The sequence below is a fragment of the Eutrema salsugineum genome, unplaced genomic scaffold (genome assembly GCF_000478725.1).
Source record: "Eutrema salsugineum unplaced genomic scaffold, Eutsalg1_0 scaffold_2, whole genome shotgun sequence".
In the NCBI taxonomy this organism is placed as follows: domain Eukaryota; kingdom Viridiplantae; phylum Streptophyta; class Magnoliopsida; order Brassicales; family Brassicaceae; genus Eutrema; species Eutrema salsugineum.
Window position 1 is genome coordinate 19,137,424 of NW_006256829.1, and position 15,443 is coordinate 19,152,866.

At 37.1% G+C, this 15,443-nt stretch overlaps 2 protein-coding genes and 1 non-coding gene across 3 annotated transcripts; 2 read left to right on the top strand and 1 right to left on the bottom strand.

Annotated features, from left to right (window-relative positions):
* Positions 1-1,751: 1,751 nt before the first annotated feature.
* LOC112086946 lies at positions 1,752-1,859 on the bottom strand. Its single transcript, XR_002899800.1, has one exon. It is a non-coding gene; the product is annotated as a small nucleolar RNA R71 (small nucleolar RNA).
* A 10,387-nt stretch (positions 1,860-12,246) lies between these two features.
* Positions 12,247-12,690, top strand: LOC112086663. Its single transcript, XM_024155635.1, has one exon. The coding sequence runs from the start codon at positions 12,247-12,249 to the stop codon at positions 12,688-12,690; it is 444 nt and encodes a 147-aa protein (XP_024011403.1).
* A 463-nt stretch (positions 12,691-13,153) lies between these two features.
* On the top strand, positions 13,154-13,659 carry LOC112086664. Its single transcript, XM_024155636.1, has 2 exons — positions 13,154-13,294; positions 13,390-13,659. The coding sequence occupies exons 1-2, from the start codon at positions 13,154-13,156 to the stop codon at positions 13,657-13,659; spliced, it is 411 nt and encodes a 136-aa protein (XP_024011404.1).
* The last annotated feature ends 1,784 nt before the right edge of the window (positions 13,660-15,443 follow it).

Genomic DNA, 15,443 nt, shown 5'->3' on the forward strand with positions numbered 1-15,443 from the left:
CAGAAGCTATAAATACCCCCTTTATGTCATTCCTAAAGGTGGGAGAGACGACATAAGATAGAAAGAGAGAGAGATTTCGTGGAACCCTAGAGAGGAGCCGCCGCCGTCGATCCCGAAGAAGGAGCCGCCGCTGGAGAGCATCATCGCGCCTCCACCTGCAACTCTGTTCTTCGTTTTTCTTCCTTCTTTTCTTTAATTTCCTGCACTTTCAATTTCGTTTATGATGCTTTGTTACAATATTTTTGAGTAGTTACCCAGTTGGGTTTAAAGGGATTTTTCAAAGGGAATTTCATGTGTCTTTGCTTATGAATCGATAGATTTAGGATTTATAATCTTCTAGATGTTCTTCGTTTGCCTTTAATCTTACTGCGTGATTCTTTGCTGACCACTTAGAAACCGATCTGATATGATATGTTGCGAAAACTTTCATTGATTGTCTGAACTAGGGTGAAACGAGCAATTCTTCTATAGGAGTGGAAACCTACCTGTAGTTGAGTTGTGAATGTTGATGAGTCTTATTCTGCTATTGCATCTTCTCCCTTCCAGAATCAGAGTGAAAACCTACTGATTAGGGTTGCGAGAGATAGTTGTTTAGTGCTGCGAAAGTAGGCTATTCATACTTCCGTGCCTCGAGTTTTAGAACATACGTAGTTGATTACCTTTATCATATGTTTAAAATCGACCTAGCATAGACCATGAACCCCTGCGAAACCCCTTGAGCCCCAACGTTTGTCTTTAATTGTTTACAGCCTTCTAGTTTCAATCGATTTTTACCTTCAATTTTATTTGCTTTTCATTCGCTTTTACTTGCTTCAATTCGCCTCTTGTTTAATCGCTTTCTACTTGCTTTACTTGCTTTCGTTTTTCAATTGCCTTTACTTTCTTTGCTTTCTAGTTTAGATTTAGTGACAACCAAAACCCAAAACCAAAACCAAAACCTGTTTAGTTCTAATCTGATTTAAGCGTTGCAGTGAATTCGTACTGAAACAACTAAGTCTCTGTGGATCGATACCCTAAGTACTACAGCGCACATCTGTGCACTTGCAGACATTTAGGGGTTATAAATTTAAAACCTGAAGCTTAGTAAAACGAAAACAACCAACCCCGCGTTTACACTCGCATCAAGTTTTTGGCGCCGTTGTCGGGGACTTTGATTTGTTTCGTTGCGAATCCCAGCTTAAATCCATTAGAACATTTGTTTATTTTTACTTTTTTTTTTGAATTTTTCAGGTTTCTTTGCGATGAGAGACCGGGAACATGTTCCCGGAACTCTTGGTGATCCACCAAATCGTGTGGATGGTGATCCAAGCGATGATAACCTGACTGATGATGAGTTTGAAGAACCGATCTATGATGACAATGAGCTGATCGGATCGGTCAAACACAAAGATGATGATGAACTGATTGGAAGTTTCGATTCACTCGAAAAGTTCATGGGAGATCGAAGAGCTATTCAACCAGCCTTACGTGAGGATGGCAAAACCGAAATTAAGGTACCTCGTATCCATTTAGTTCAACAAAATCAATTCTCTGGTTATTCATTCGAAAACCCGATAGACCATATCGAGACTTTCGAAGAATTATGTGCAACCATTACAGCAAATGGGGATTACCAAGTGTAGTCTTTTCCCATTCTCTCTTAGAGATAAGGCCAGCAAATGGCTAAAATCTTTGCCACCTGCTTCACTAAAAACGTGGGCAGCGTGTAGAACTGTTTTCCTAAATCGTTTTTACACTAGAAATCGTTCAAATCTCTTGAGAAATAAGATAAGAACTTTTAAACAAAAAGAAGATGAAGATCTTTTAGAAACTTGGGAAAGATTTAGGGAATACCAAAGAGATTGTCCACACCATGGATATGCCGAGGAATACCTGCTAGGTATCTTCTATAGCGGTATAACTCCAGAGTTACAACACTCTTTTGATATAGCAAGTAATGGAGATTTCACAACTAGATCTGTAGAAGATGCTCACATTTTCATTAAAAATTTAGGAAACAGCATCCGAAATCAAATAACCTTTGGTAATTCTGCACTTCCTGAGAAGAAAGAAGAAATTTCGGAAGTTATAAAGTGTCTCCGTCACATAATGAGTCATCTTGGATTGCAACAACCAAATAGGGTACACAATACGTGTAACTTTGATGGCTAGGACAACCCAATGGATTCCTATGGTCAAGGGATGGTGAACACTGCAGAAGTCTATCAAATTCAAGACTTTCCATTCGATTCTGATCACCGCGGGTCCGTTCAATCGGACCGCGGCCAAGCAAGCTTTCACCACGGTCGTGCTGGTTCTGACCGCGGCCAAGACATGATTCACCGCGGTCGTGAGCCACCTGACCGCGGGAAAACGTCTTCCAAGCCTGACTGGACACCACCTCCCGAACCAATCTCGGCTATTCAATCTAATCCTGTTTCCTATCCTAGTTTTCCCTCTTCTGAAGCTGAAAACCTAAACAAAAAGATTCTAGAGCTTTAAAAATCTATGTCTCAAGAGATTAGTGATCTTAGATCTGAACTAAAAGAGATGCAGAAGGATTCCGATACCCTCCTTAACATAATAGTCAAAACTAATTCTAAAAAGTTAGAAAATCTTGAAGAGGAGTCAAGTGAAAATTCTTTCGAAAGCTCAAGTGAAGCAAATCCCTCCGATCATGTGAAAGCTATCACACTTAGGAGTGGATTAGCTTACAAAGAGCCTGAATTTCCTAAAGATCCCGAAGTTGAGGAAAAGGGTAAGGAAAAGGAGAAAGAAAAAGAAAGAATCACGAATGAAGATGTTGAAAAAGAAGTGGTAGGAGAAAAAGATGGAGAAGAAGTAAGAGAAGATTCATCCCGGGAAATCCTTGGAGAAGACCCGATTCCACCTCCACCAACTCGTGTCTATAAACCTAAACCCCCATATCCTAGAGCCTTAAGAGCCCCTAAGAAAGAAAAAGAAAAAGCTAAGCTTAAGGAGCTAATCGATCAGTTAAATGTGAGATTACCTTTCGTAGAAGCTTGTGCTATGATTCCCGCTTTAAGAAAATACATAAAGGGTATTCTAACAAATTCTTTAACTCTTGAAGAAGGCGTTATGATGATAACCCATGAATGTAGTTCTATCCTGCAAAGCCGAATCCCTGAAAAGAAAAATGATCCTGGAAGCTTCGTACTTTCATGCACTATCAATGATGTAGCTTTTGAGCGTGCTCTCTGTGATTTAGGATCTAGCATAAACATGATGCCTCTTTCAGTAGCAAAACGTTTAGGACATCACACTTTCAAGCCCACTAATATTTCTTTAGTACTAGCTGATCGTTCCGTTAGACAACCTGTAGGTATCTTAGTAGATGTTCATGTTGAAATCGAAAAATGTTCCATACCAACCGATTTCGTAGTTCTAGAACTAGAAAAAGAACCTAAGGATCCACTTATTCTTGGAAGACCATTCTTATCTATAGCCGGAGCCATAATCAATGTTCCCGAAGGAAAAATCGACCTTCATCTAGCCGGTTCAGTTATGCAGTTTGACATGAACAAAAGTTTTGATAAACCAACTTTGAATGGCAAAATTTGTTGGGTTGATGAGTTAGATGGAATTATTGAGGAAGTCTATGAAGATCTGCTTCTAGACGACCCTTTAAGTGTCACGCTTTCACCCTCAAAAGATGAACGCAATTTCCTAGAAGAAATTTCAAGTAAGTGCACATGTATGCTTGATAAATCCGAAACTTATAGGAAACCTCTTCACTACTAAATCTTAAGGACCAAACAAACATTCCTACACCTCCTAAAGACACGCTGCAGCAATTAATGATCCTTGGATCGAGCTTAAAGCCCCTAAAGTCGAGCTTAAACCTCTTCCCGTCGGACTTAAGTACGCCTTACTTGGACCAAATTCTACTTATCCTGTCAAAATAAACTCTGGTTTGACGGAAGAAGAAACCACAATGCTGTTGACTGAGCTGAGAAAGCATAGAAAAGCCTTAGGATATTCACTTGATGACATACCTAGAATCTCTCCAGATCTTTGTATGCACAAGATTAATCTAGAGGATAATGCTAAAAACTCAATCGAAAGTCAAAGGAGACTGAACCCTAATCTCATGGATGTTGTCAAGAAGGAGATTATGAAGCTTTTAGAAGCTGGAATAATCTTTCCTATCTCAGATAGCACTTGGGTTAGCCCAGTTCATGTTATTCCAAAGAAAGGAGAAGTCACTGTCATTAAAAATGATAAAGATGAAATGATCGCTACAAGAACAGTAACTGGACATCGTATGTGCATCGATTACCGGAAGCTGAATGCAGCAACTAGGAAAGATCATTTTCCACTTCCCTTCATAGATCAAATGCTAGAAAGATTAGCTAATCACCCTTACTATTGCTTCCTTGATGGATACTCTGGATTTTTCCAAATTCCTATTCGCCCGGAGGATCAAGAAAAAACGACATTCACTTGTCCATATGGCACGTTCGCTTACCGACGTATGCCTTTTGGACTGTGTAATGCACCTGCTACCTTCCAGCGGTGCATGATGTCGATCTTCACAGATTTTATCGAGGATTTCATGGTTTATCGAGGATTTCATGGAAGTATTCATGGACGACTTCTCTGTCTATGGATCTACTTTTGAAAAATGCTTAGCCAATCTTGGTAAAGTTCTGCAAAGATGTGAAGATAAGCACTTAGTATTAAATTGGGAAAAATGTCACTTCATGGTACAAGACGGAATCGTGCTTGGGCACATAATTTCCGGAAAAGGTATTGAAGTTGACAAAGCTAAAATCGAGGTCATGACCAGCCTACAACCTCCCACAAATATAAAAGGCATTCGTAGTTTCTTAGGACACGCAGGATTCTATAGGCGATTCATAAAAGATTTTTCTCAAATAGCTAGACCTCTTACGCGTTTGCTTTGCAAGGAAACGAACTTCGAGTTCGATGATGAGTGCTTAGCCGCGTTTCATAAGATCAAAGAATCTCTTGTCTCCGCTCCAGTCGTGCAAGCACCTGATTGGGAACTCCCATTCGAAATCATGTGCGATGCAAGTGACTATGCAGTCGGAGCAGTGCTTGGCCAACGAAAAGATAAGAAACTGCACGTAATCTACTACGCAAGCAGAACTCTAGACGAAGCTCAATACAATTATGCTACAACAGAAAAAGAACTTCTAGCTGTCGTATTTGCATTTGAGAAATTTCGTTCTTATCTCGTAGGATCTAAGGTCATAGTTCATACTGATCATGCTGCAATCAAGTATTTAATGTCTAAGAAAGATGCTAAACCTCGGTTGATAAGATGGATCCTCCTACTGCAAGAATTCGATATCGAAATTCGAGATCCGAAAGGAGCAGATAATGGAGTTGCAGACCATCTTTCACGAATTCGAGTTGAAGAAAGATTGCCTTTAAATGACAGTTTGCCTGAAGAAAACATCTATGCAATAGATACTACCCCCAATGATAATACCGCACCACCACGTCCTCTAATGAGACGAGCAGATGCTTTCAACACCCCATGGTTTAGGCACATAGCAAATTACCTAGCAGCTGATGTAGAACCACCACAATTCTTTGGTTATAGGAAGAAAAAGTTCCTGAAAGACATAAGACATTATTTTTGGGATGAACCCTATCTCTATAAGAGATGTGCTCATGGGTTATTCCGAAGATGCGTGGCTGAAGAAGAGATGGAAGGAATTTTATTTGGATGCCATAGCTCGTCTTACGCAGGACACTTTGCAACCTTCAAAACCGCTTCAAAGATCTTACAAGCTGGTTTTGGTGGCCTACTTTGTTCAAAGATACTCAAGCTTATATATCGCGATGCGATAAATGCCAAAGGATGGGCAACATAAGCAAAAGGAATGAGATTCCTCAAAATTTTATTCTCGAAGTCGAAATTTTCGATGTCTGGGGAATAGATTTTATGGGACCCTTTCCAACTTCTTTTGGAAACCAATACATTTTAGTAGCAGTAGACTACGTCTCTAAGTGGGTAGAAGCAGTCGCTAGCCCCACAAATGATGCGAAAGTTGTCATGAAGCTGTTTAAATCTGTTATATTCCCGCGTTTTGGAGTTCCTAGAATTGTGATAAGCGACGGAGGATCGCATTTCATCAACAGAGTTTTCGAGAACCTTCTTAGAAAGAATGGAGTTACACATAAAGTTGCTTCTCCATACCATCCCCAAACCAGCGGTCAAGTGGAAATCTCAAACAGAGAAATCAAGTCGATTTTGCAGAAAACTACTGCAGTTCATCGCAAGGATTGGTCTACAAAGCTTGTCGACGCATTATAGGCATATCGAACAGCATTCAAGACACCATTAGGAACAACACCATTCAATCTAGTTTATGGAAAAACATGTCACCTTCCAGTAGAACTCGAGTATAAGGCACAATGGGCTATCAAGGAGATGAACATGAATCTGAAAACAGCTGGAGAAAGAAGACTACTTCAACTTCATGAGTTAGAAGAAATCCGACACAATGCCTACGAAAACTCGAAGATATACAAGGAGAAGACTAAAGCATATCATGATAAGAAGATCATTCATAGAACTTTTGCTCCTAACGATAAGGTACTTCTTTTCAATTCTAGTCTTAAGCTTTTTCCAGGAAAATTACGTTCAAGATGGTCAGGACCCTTCACGATAAAGGAAGTTAAGCCATACGGAGCCATAGTCCTGTGGGACAGAACCGGAAACTCATTTACAGTGAATGGACAGCGTGTAAAGCCATATCTGGCTGAAGAAAGAGAAGACGAAAGAGAAGTGATGTTTTTGATTGATCCATCATCGGCCAATGATGAGATCAAGGAGTGTCACGACCCCGGTTAAGTCTAATCGAGCAACAATGTCAAGCTAATGACTTGAAACAAGCGCTTAGTGGGAGGCAACCCACTTGGTATTTTACCTATTTCCCTTTGACCTTTATTTTCTATTTCCATTGCTTTGTTTCTGTTTCATTTAATTTCAGGTTTTCAATAAGGAAGAATAGATTCAAAAGACGAGCAGCACTCTCCAGCACGATAAGTTAACTTAAACATTTCAACTTTTCTATTTTCTTTACCATTCTTTCCAAGATTTATCACACTGAGGACAGTGTGAAATAAGTCTGGGGGAGGATGTTCATCCGTTACTAATGAAATTTGATTTGTTTTGAGTTTGTTTTGGACACATAAAATTTTTCAAAAAGTTTTTCATATAATTTTTAAAAAAATCGTTTTCAAAAATGTTTTTCAAAAAGTTTTCAAACCAGGAACACAATAAACATTACTATGATGAATTAGACCAGTGTGCTTCTACGCTATTTTCTCGTTTTTTGCTCTATTTGTGATTTAGGCCTAGACTAGGAGGTAGCTAAATACTTGCATTACGAAATCCCACCAGAGGACTTCTATTCATAGAGATTCTTTTTGACAGGATATACTAGCTCATTTTATATGGACTTAATTTTGACTTAATTTTCTCATTAAACCATTAGATCAGGGAAACGAATCATACATTCAGGACTCCTTTACCCTTTTACCACACTTTGTTGATCCTGAATGGCTAGTTTATCTTTAGCTAGTTCCCACCGAACCTAACCTCTTTCAGACCACATGCACTCTTGTTTTTCATTGTCCTATATGCAGATATGTGCAAAAACGTCGGAGAGAAAGAGATAAACGCGGTTTTCAGTCACTGAAGACGTAGACCTGCGATTTCATTGGAATGATTCAACAAAAGGAGATAATTCAGTTTTCCTTGGAAAAACTTCAAAATCTTGGTATAATTTCGTCCCTTACACTCTCTCTTTATAAAAGGTTATTTCCTTTCTTAAAAAAAAAAAAAAAAAAAAAAAAAATCCGAAAAAGAGAAGAAAAATATGAAGGGAGAGGAAATTAAAACCTTAGAGAGTCTAGGAGGATCGAATTTTATATTTGAGGCAAGGTTGATCTGATTATATGGAGTTTTGGAGATTACCTTTATGATTCCCAGAAAAGATCTAAGTCTGGGGGAACAACTGTTTACAACAAAGGAGGAAGATTATGCAGCAACATTTGGCAAAGAAGAAGTGACTGAAAATCTGCGGTCATCAACAGGTCCTTCTCTCTCTTGCGGTTTTGCATAATATCTTGTATCCTCCATATTCTTCAGGTAACCCTAAACACTTAAGCTCCACCACTTAAATAGCCTTTAATGCCAAACGCCGTCTACCCTGAATAAAGTCTTTGATGAGAACTCACAATATATTTAATGAATGTAGAGAGCTAGTTGACTAGAAGTTAGATCTAAGTGTGTAGTTTTTCACATGACGGATTAACGGACTAGTTTGCTTGTATTTTGGTGAGAATTTTCTAGACTAAATCCAAATAGATGTTTCACGATAAGTTATGGTTTAGAAGGACGGTCACTGAGATATTGTTTAGTTCCTGCAATTTTTCAAAAATTTCTTTCTTGACTTAAGTTTGTTTGAGGACAAACAAAAAGGTAAGTCTGGGGGAGTTGATAACACCGTATTTTGACCACTTTTATGGATCATAATTGTATCTTATGCAGGTGTTTTAACTCTGTTTTCAATGTTTTTTAAGTTTTTTCAATGTTTTAGAGTTTCAAAAGACTTTACAGGAAACTTGGGCAAAAGATATGCAATTTGGAACAAATGAGCAATTTTGGATAAATGCAGACCGTCAGAAGTATGACAAGCGATGAAGACCTTCTCACCGTCTGATCACCCCCAAAATTTGAGACAACATAGAAGATCCAACCATCTTTCTAATGCACTTGGTTTGGAGACAATCCAACGGTTAGATCTTCAGATATTCCCGATGCAAGAATGACAGAAAATGCAGTTCCGGAAGAGGACCACGAGCCGGGACCGCGGCCAACACCCATTTTCCCGCGGGTAGAGCCACCGCGACCGCGGACTTTGGTTGTTCACTTTCCCGACGACTTAATTAAAGTCCAGATCAATTCCTTTCGTTATTTTTGAAGCCCTAAGTGTCCAGAACCACCCCAGAAGCTATAAATACCCCCTTTATGTCATTCCTAAAGGTGGGAGAGACGACATAAGATAGAAAGAGAGAGAGATTTCGTGGAACCCTAGAGAGGAGCCGCCGCCGTCGATCCCGAAGAAGGAGCCGCCGCTGGAGAGCATCATCGCGCCTCCACCTGCAACTCTGTTCTTCGTTTTTCTTCCTTCTTTTCTTTAATTTCCTGCACTTTCAATTTCGTTTATGATGCTTTGTTACAATATTTTTGAGTAGTTACCCAGTTGGGTTTAAAGGGATTTTTCAAAGGGAATTTCATGTGTCTTTGCTTATGAATCGATAGATTTAGGATTTATAATCTTCTAGATGTTCTTCGTTTGCCTTTAATCTTACTGCGTGATTCTTTGCTGACCACTTAGAAACCGATCTGATATGATATGTTGCGAAAACTTTCATTGATTGTCTGAACTAGGGTGAAACGAGCAATTCTTCTATAGGAGTGGAAACCTACCTGTAGTTGAGTTGTGAATGTTGATGAGTCTTATTCTGCTATTGCATCTTCTCCCTTCCAGAATCAGAGTGGAAACCTACTGATTAGGGTTGCGAGAGATAGTTGTTTAGTGCTGCGAAAGTAGGCTATTCATACTTCCGTGCCTCGAGTTTTAGAACATACGTAGTTGATTACCTTTATCATATGTTTAAAATCGACCTAGCATAGACCATGAACCCCTGCGAAACCCCTTGAGCCCCAACGTTTGTCTTTAATTGTTTACAGCCTTCTAGTTTCAATCGATTTTTACCTTCGATTTTATTTGCTTTTCATTCGCTTTTACTTGCTTCAATTCGCCTCTTGTTTAATCGCTTTCTACTTGCTTTACTTGCTTTCGTTTTTCAATTGCCTTTACTTTCTTTGCTTTCTAGTTTAGATTTAGTGACAACCAAAACCCAAAACCAAAACCAAAACCTGTTTAGTTATAATCTGATTTAAGCGTTGCAGTGAATTCGTACTGAAACAACTAAATCTCTGTGGATCAATACCCTAAGTACTACAGCGCACATCTGTGCACTTGCAGACATTTAGGGGTTGTAAATTTAAAACCTGAAGCTTAGTAAAACGAAAACAACCAACCCCGCGTTTACACTCGCATCAACTGACAGAGTGATTCGTCCAGTATATCATCAAACAACTATCATATACATTTCCTCGAGGATACCATTGTTGAGAAAACCGATCTGAAGTCTTCAAGAGGAATATACTCTTTTTGTTCATTCATGAATATTTTATATAGATTTATTCATACAGATAGATATCTTGGCATGTTTCTTACAACCTTTTATTTTAAATTGTTTATCTAAGGAACTCCAACATGTATTTAAAGGCAGTCCTTTATTGTTGCAGTTGATCTTCTCGGTGTTGTCACATTTGTTCAGAAACTTCAGTTATGAGTTCCTATTCCGATACATCGGACACACCCACGCAATGTCCACTTATTCATTATAAAATTCAAGATTTCAGGTCTGTACAACTTATTCTCAGAACATCTGTTATGTGTATATTTTTTTATAAATTTTAAAGTATATTAATAATGTTCTAAATGATTTAAATATACAGTGGAGAAACTTTGAAATGTATTGCTTGGGATAACTTTGCAAAGAAATTTGAAGATCTTTGGACGAATCGTGAAAGGTCTTCTAGGCATATTATTGTATTGCGATTTTTCTCTTTCACTAGATGGAGAGGTAACTATCTACCTCATTATTTGATATTTTTAATTAATTACAAGTTTTACATATATATTTTTCCATATAGTGAGTATGTCTATATATTTAGATGAATGGATAGTTGAATCGGAAAGATTTATATATGATATTCTCGATGATCCTCCTACCCCAGAAGTGGAAAATGCAAAGTTGAGGTATGTTTATTCCATCTTTGATATTGTATCCTATATTTTAATATTTATAAATATATATATATATATATATGTGTGTATAATGATAAAAAATCCTAATATTTTTTCAGGCTTGCATCTTCAAATGATTTTCCTCCGGTCCACGATGAATATGAAGACCAGTCTCAGTAAAAGAGATTGTTGTTTCTTATTTCTTATTTTTATAGTGTTAAACTTGACTTCTATATATTCTGATTGAGATAACTTATCCAATGACAATATATATATATATATATTTATTTTTTTTAAACATTTAAATAAAAAATTAGGTATATTGTCGAGAATCGTACTCTATTTGTTTTCAACAAAAAATAACTATGATATTCAAAATTTGGATGGTCCGTGATTTGTGTCTATATTAAAAAATAGACGCAATAATTCCGGTATTGCACTCTCATTAATTATTTGTAATTAACAAAACAAAATAATTGACTTAATTAAAAAGAAGTAGTCAGTACAAGATATTGTAAGAAATCCGACTTCCTATAGTGCATTTGCCCTTTCTCTGCATCCCATGGTTGGAGAAGTATCCTGTTAGGTAGGGACTTACTGATTAAGAACCTTGGTTGGGCTGTTGGTAATGGGAAATCTATTCCCATCTGGGGAGAAAATTGGCTCTCCATGTCTGGACCCTCGGCTCCTTATGCCCCCCCCCCCCATTGGAAGAAGCTGACTTTCGAGTCTCTGACCTCTTAGACTCTAGCCTCATGACCTGGGATAGAAACAAAATCCATGATATCCTGCCAGAATTTGAACCTGAGATCCTGATATTCAACCATGTATCCTGGGATGTGAGGACAAAAGAGTCTGGCTGAGAGATAAATCTGGTGTCTATTCCACAAAGTCGGGTTACTTCTCTGCTCAAGAAGCTCTCTGCCAAAAACAGAACACTAGCTCTCTTGATTGGATTGCTGACATTTGGTCTGCATCACCAGTTCCAAAAATCAAAACTTTCCTCTGGCGTGCTGCTAGTGGAGCTCTCCCTGTCGGCACCTGGTTAGCGGAGAGAATACCTGACCTCAATGTGCCTTGTAAACGGTGTAGAAACCTGGAATCAATCCCTCACCTTCTCTTTCACTGCTCCTTTGCTACACAAGTCTGGTCAGAAGCCCCCTTTTCTCCCCCATTTGGAGACTGGTTAAAGATAGCCTTTGCGAGTCCTCATCAGGCATTGACAAAGGAGTCTTATCCCCCTGGTTATGCTGGAACCTCTGGACGGCTCGCAACAATCTAATGTTTGGGAACATTGACTTCTCTCCTGGTGAAGTCATCTCTAATTAAATCGATAGCTAATGCCCTAGAATGGTCCTCGAACCAAATGAGTAAACCCATGGCTCCTCAGCCAGTGGTGTCTGTGACTTCCCCTGATCATCCAGATGCATGTATCATCCACACTGATGCAGCTTGGTGCCCAATCCGCAAGGTAGTGGGACTGGGATGGACCTTCTCCTTTGAGAATACCACTCTCTCCTTCTCCCGACCTCACTCTTGGGCCAAAAATCCACTGGTGGCTAAAGGACTAGCCCTTCGGGCTGCTCTCTTCCAAGCAGCTGAAGACAACATAAGGAACATCTCGGTAAAATCAGATTCCTTTCAACTCATTGAAGCAATAAACACTGGTTCTGGCAACATTGATCTCCATGGTATCCTCGGACACATTGATTTCCTATCCAGAAGCTTCTCCTCTATCTCGTTTTCATTCATCTCAAGAAAACTAAATTGTACTGCTGATTCTCTTGCTAAGAGTTCCTTATGTAATAGCCCCTCAATTTGAGTTTAAGTTTTAATGAAGTATTGGTTGCACAAAAAAAAAATTCAAAATTTGGATGGTCCGTGATTTGTGTCTGTATTAAAAAATAGAGTACATAAATTCTTGTATTGTACTCTCATTAATTATTTGTAATTAATGAAATAAAATAATTGACTTAATTAAAAAGAAGTAATCAGTACAAGATATGACATTTTTCTACCATCTTTACATATTTTACTATATATATTTAATCAATATAAAAGTCAAATATACCAATGAATTGAATGTAACCATTTTGGTTTGTTCGTAAATCACTTAGTGCAATAAATGTCAAAGGTTGCTATTTATTCTAATTTTACAAAACAACACAACCTTTCAAACCCTATACTTGCTTTCCTACACATATAAAGGACCAAGTAGAAAAACTTGTCGCCATCTTAACTAAAAACAAACCTAAAGTCCCAGAAAAAAACCACTTTCCTCAAACATGCCTCGCTATTGTACCATTGAGTATCTTTCTCCCACAAAATCTGATTCCAGAATCCTTATAAAAGTTCTACGAGCTTGGGAACAATTCAATTACCGTAATCAACGCCAGGAATTGCATCTTATCCTCGGTGATGAAAATGTAAGTTCATATTTTGAAGTTTTTTTATTCTGTTGCATGTTATGAACATTTAAACACATGAATCTTTGAAATGATTATTTGGTTCACGAATTTAGGGCTACAAAATAGAGGCATCGATAGATCAGGATCTTATTTCTTCCCTCGGTCCAAAGTTTAAAGAAGGAGAATGGAATAATGTCATATTCTTCAACGTTGTCAATGCGTTTGGATCTTTCAGAAATACTATAACCTACCACTTCATCAACATGAACGCCGATAGTGTTGTAGACAAGACTTTTCAAGTCAATCCTAAGCATATGATGGATTTTATGTCATTTGATGCCATTATCCGAGGGAATTTCCCTACTGAGTACTCTATCGCTTAGGCTTCTCACCTTTATTCAATTTAATATATAGGGTTATAAATATTGTGTAATGAAAATGTTTCTTTGTAGACTTGATCGGCGTAATCATCTATGTTGATGATGAACTAAGTACTGACACTGATGATCCCTACGAGATGATTTTTGCACCTTCTCACAAACTGGACATTTAGATAAGGGACATGAAGTAAGATATTTTATATTATCATCTATATATGTAAAGGCCAATAATTTTTCTTATAATTCTGAGTATTTATATTTTAGTTAATGTTGTTGTAATATAATTTTTTGGTTTAGTTATGTTGATATGGGCATCGAACTCATTGGGAAGACTGCTCTGGATTTCTGGAAAAAGTGGGAAGACATAGGTACTTATGAAACAGTCTTAAGTTTGCGCATGTTTCATCTGACCTATGAATCTGAAGGTTAGTAATTAAATTTTATAATCGAGTGGAAACATTCATTTTCACTTTGTTTATATGATAATTTGGTTTCTAACATGTGTGCCTTTTATATTTTAAAATCATACAGGGAGATATCGCATACGGAATGCTGGAGACCATTCCGAAATACTTTTTAATCCTCACATAAAAGAGGTTTCTGATTATCTTGACTGGTAATTTTTCTAATTTGTATTAATATATATAATATGTTTTATGAGTTATTTTGATCTTTTTTCAATTGTTAACTTGAAATTATTTTCTTTCAAGCTTCCTTTTACCGATATCCATGGAGATCCGAGCTGGCCATAACTTTAATCCCTTTGTACTTATATTTTCTCGTAACTGTTAAACATTCCCATTATGTAATATTTTCCCATAAAACTGGAATGGATTTGAACATACTTTCGTATATTTGTAATGAAATATTTAATATTTATTTATGGTAATGTTTAATTACCAATTTACTTATGTCCTTTAATATCATTGTATTTATTGTTTATATATTTTACATGTATATATGTATAGTTTTGGATATAACATATACTATCTATATATAGAATTCATTTGATTTTAGAAATGTTACTTCCTTTATAGACATTTTCTTCCATCCAATATTTTACATTTCCATAATAATAAGACATTGCCAAATTATACTACTACAATATTTTAACGGCCATTTTTCATATTATGCCAAATTTAGTACCATAACATTTTATGTAAGTAGACTCTGACATTACATTTATTGCGAGCTTTTATGAATTTCCTTATTTATAATTATGTCACGCGATGCAACTATAACGCTTCTTACGCAATTTCATCCAATGCTCCGTATCAATCTTTTTTTTTGGTCCAATGCTCACTATTGATTTATTAACAACTTTTACGTATAAGAGTAATTTTAAATTAATTCCGATTGACGTTTGCATTTTAGTGCTGACAACTGACGTTAAGTTTTTCTCATTACATTTCGAGTTGAGTGTAAAATATTATATAAATTATCGATGTTTTAATGTTTGTGGATTATAATCAATGTAGCAGATGAGCTTATAATCTTACGAATCAATACACATATATGAGAAATTGAATTGGGAGAATAATTATTTTTGATTTTATTCAAGATAATTAAGGTACAAAAAAGAACAAAAAAAAAACAGAGATAATTTTAGTTAAACTCCGAAGTTTCTCCTTCCACGTTTATTCTTATGTGCCTATAAAATTCAAAAACATATAATGTAGTTAACTTCAAACATATTAGTTAAACAAATCAATGTATTAATGGAATATTAACAGTTTACCCACGGAGATGTATCTAGGTAGCGGTTTTCTGTCTTAACAAAGCCGCAT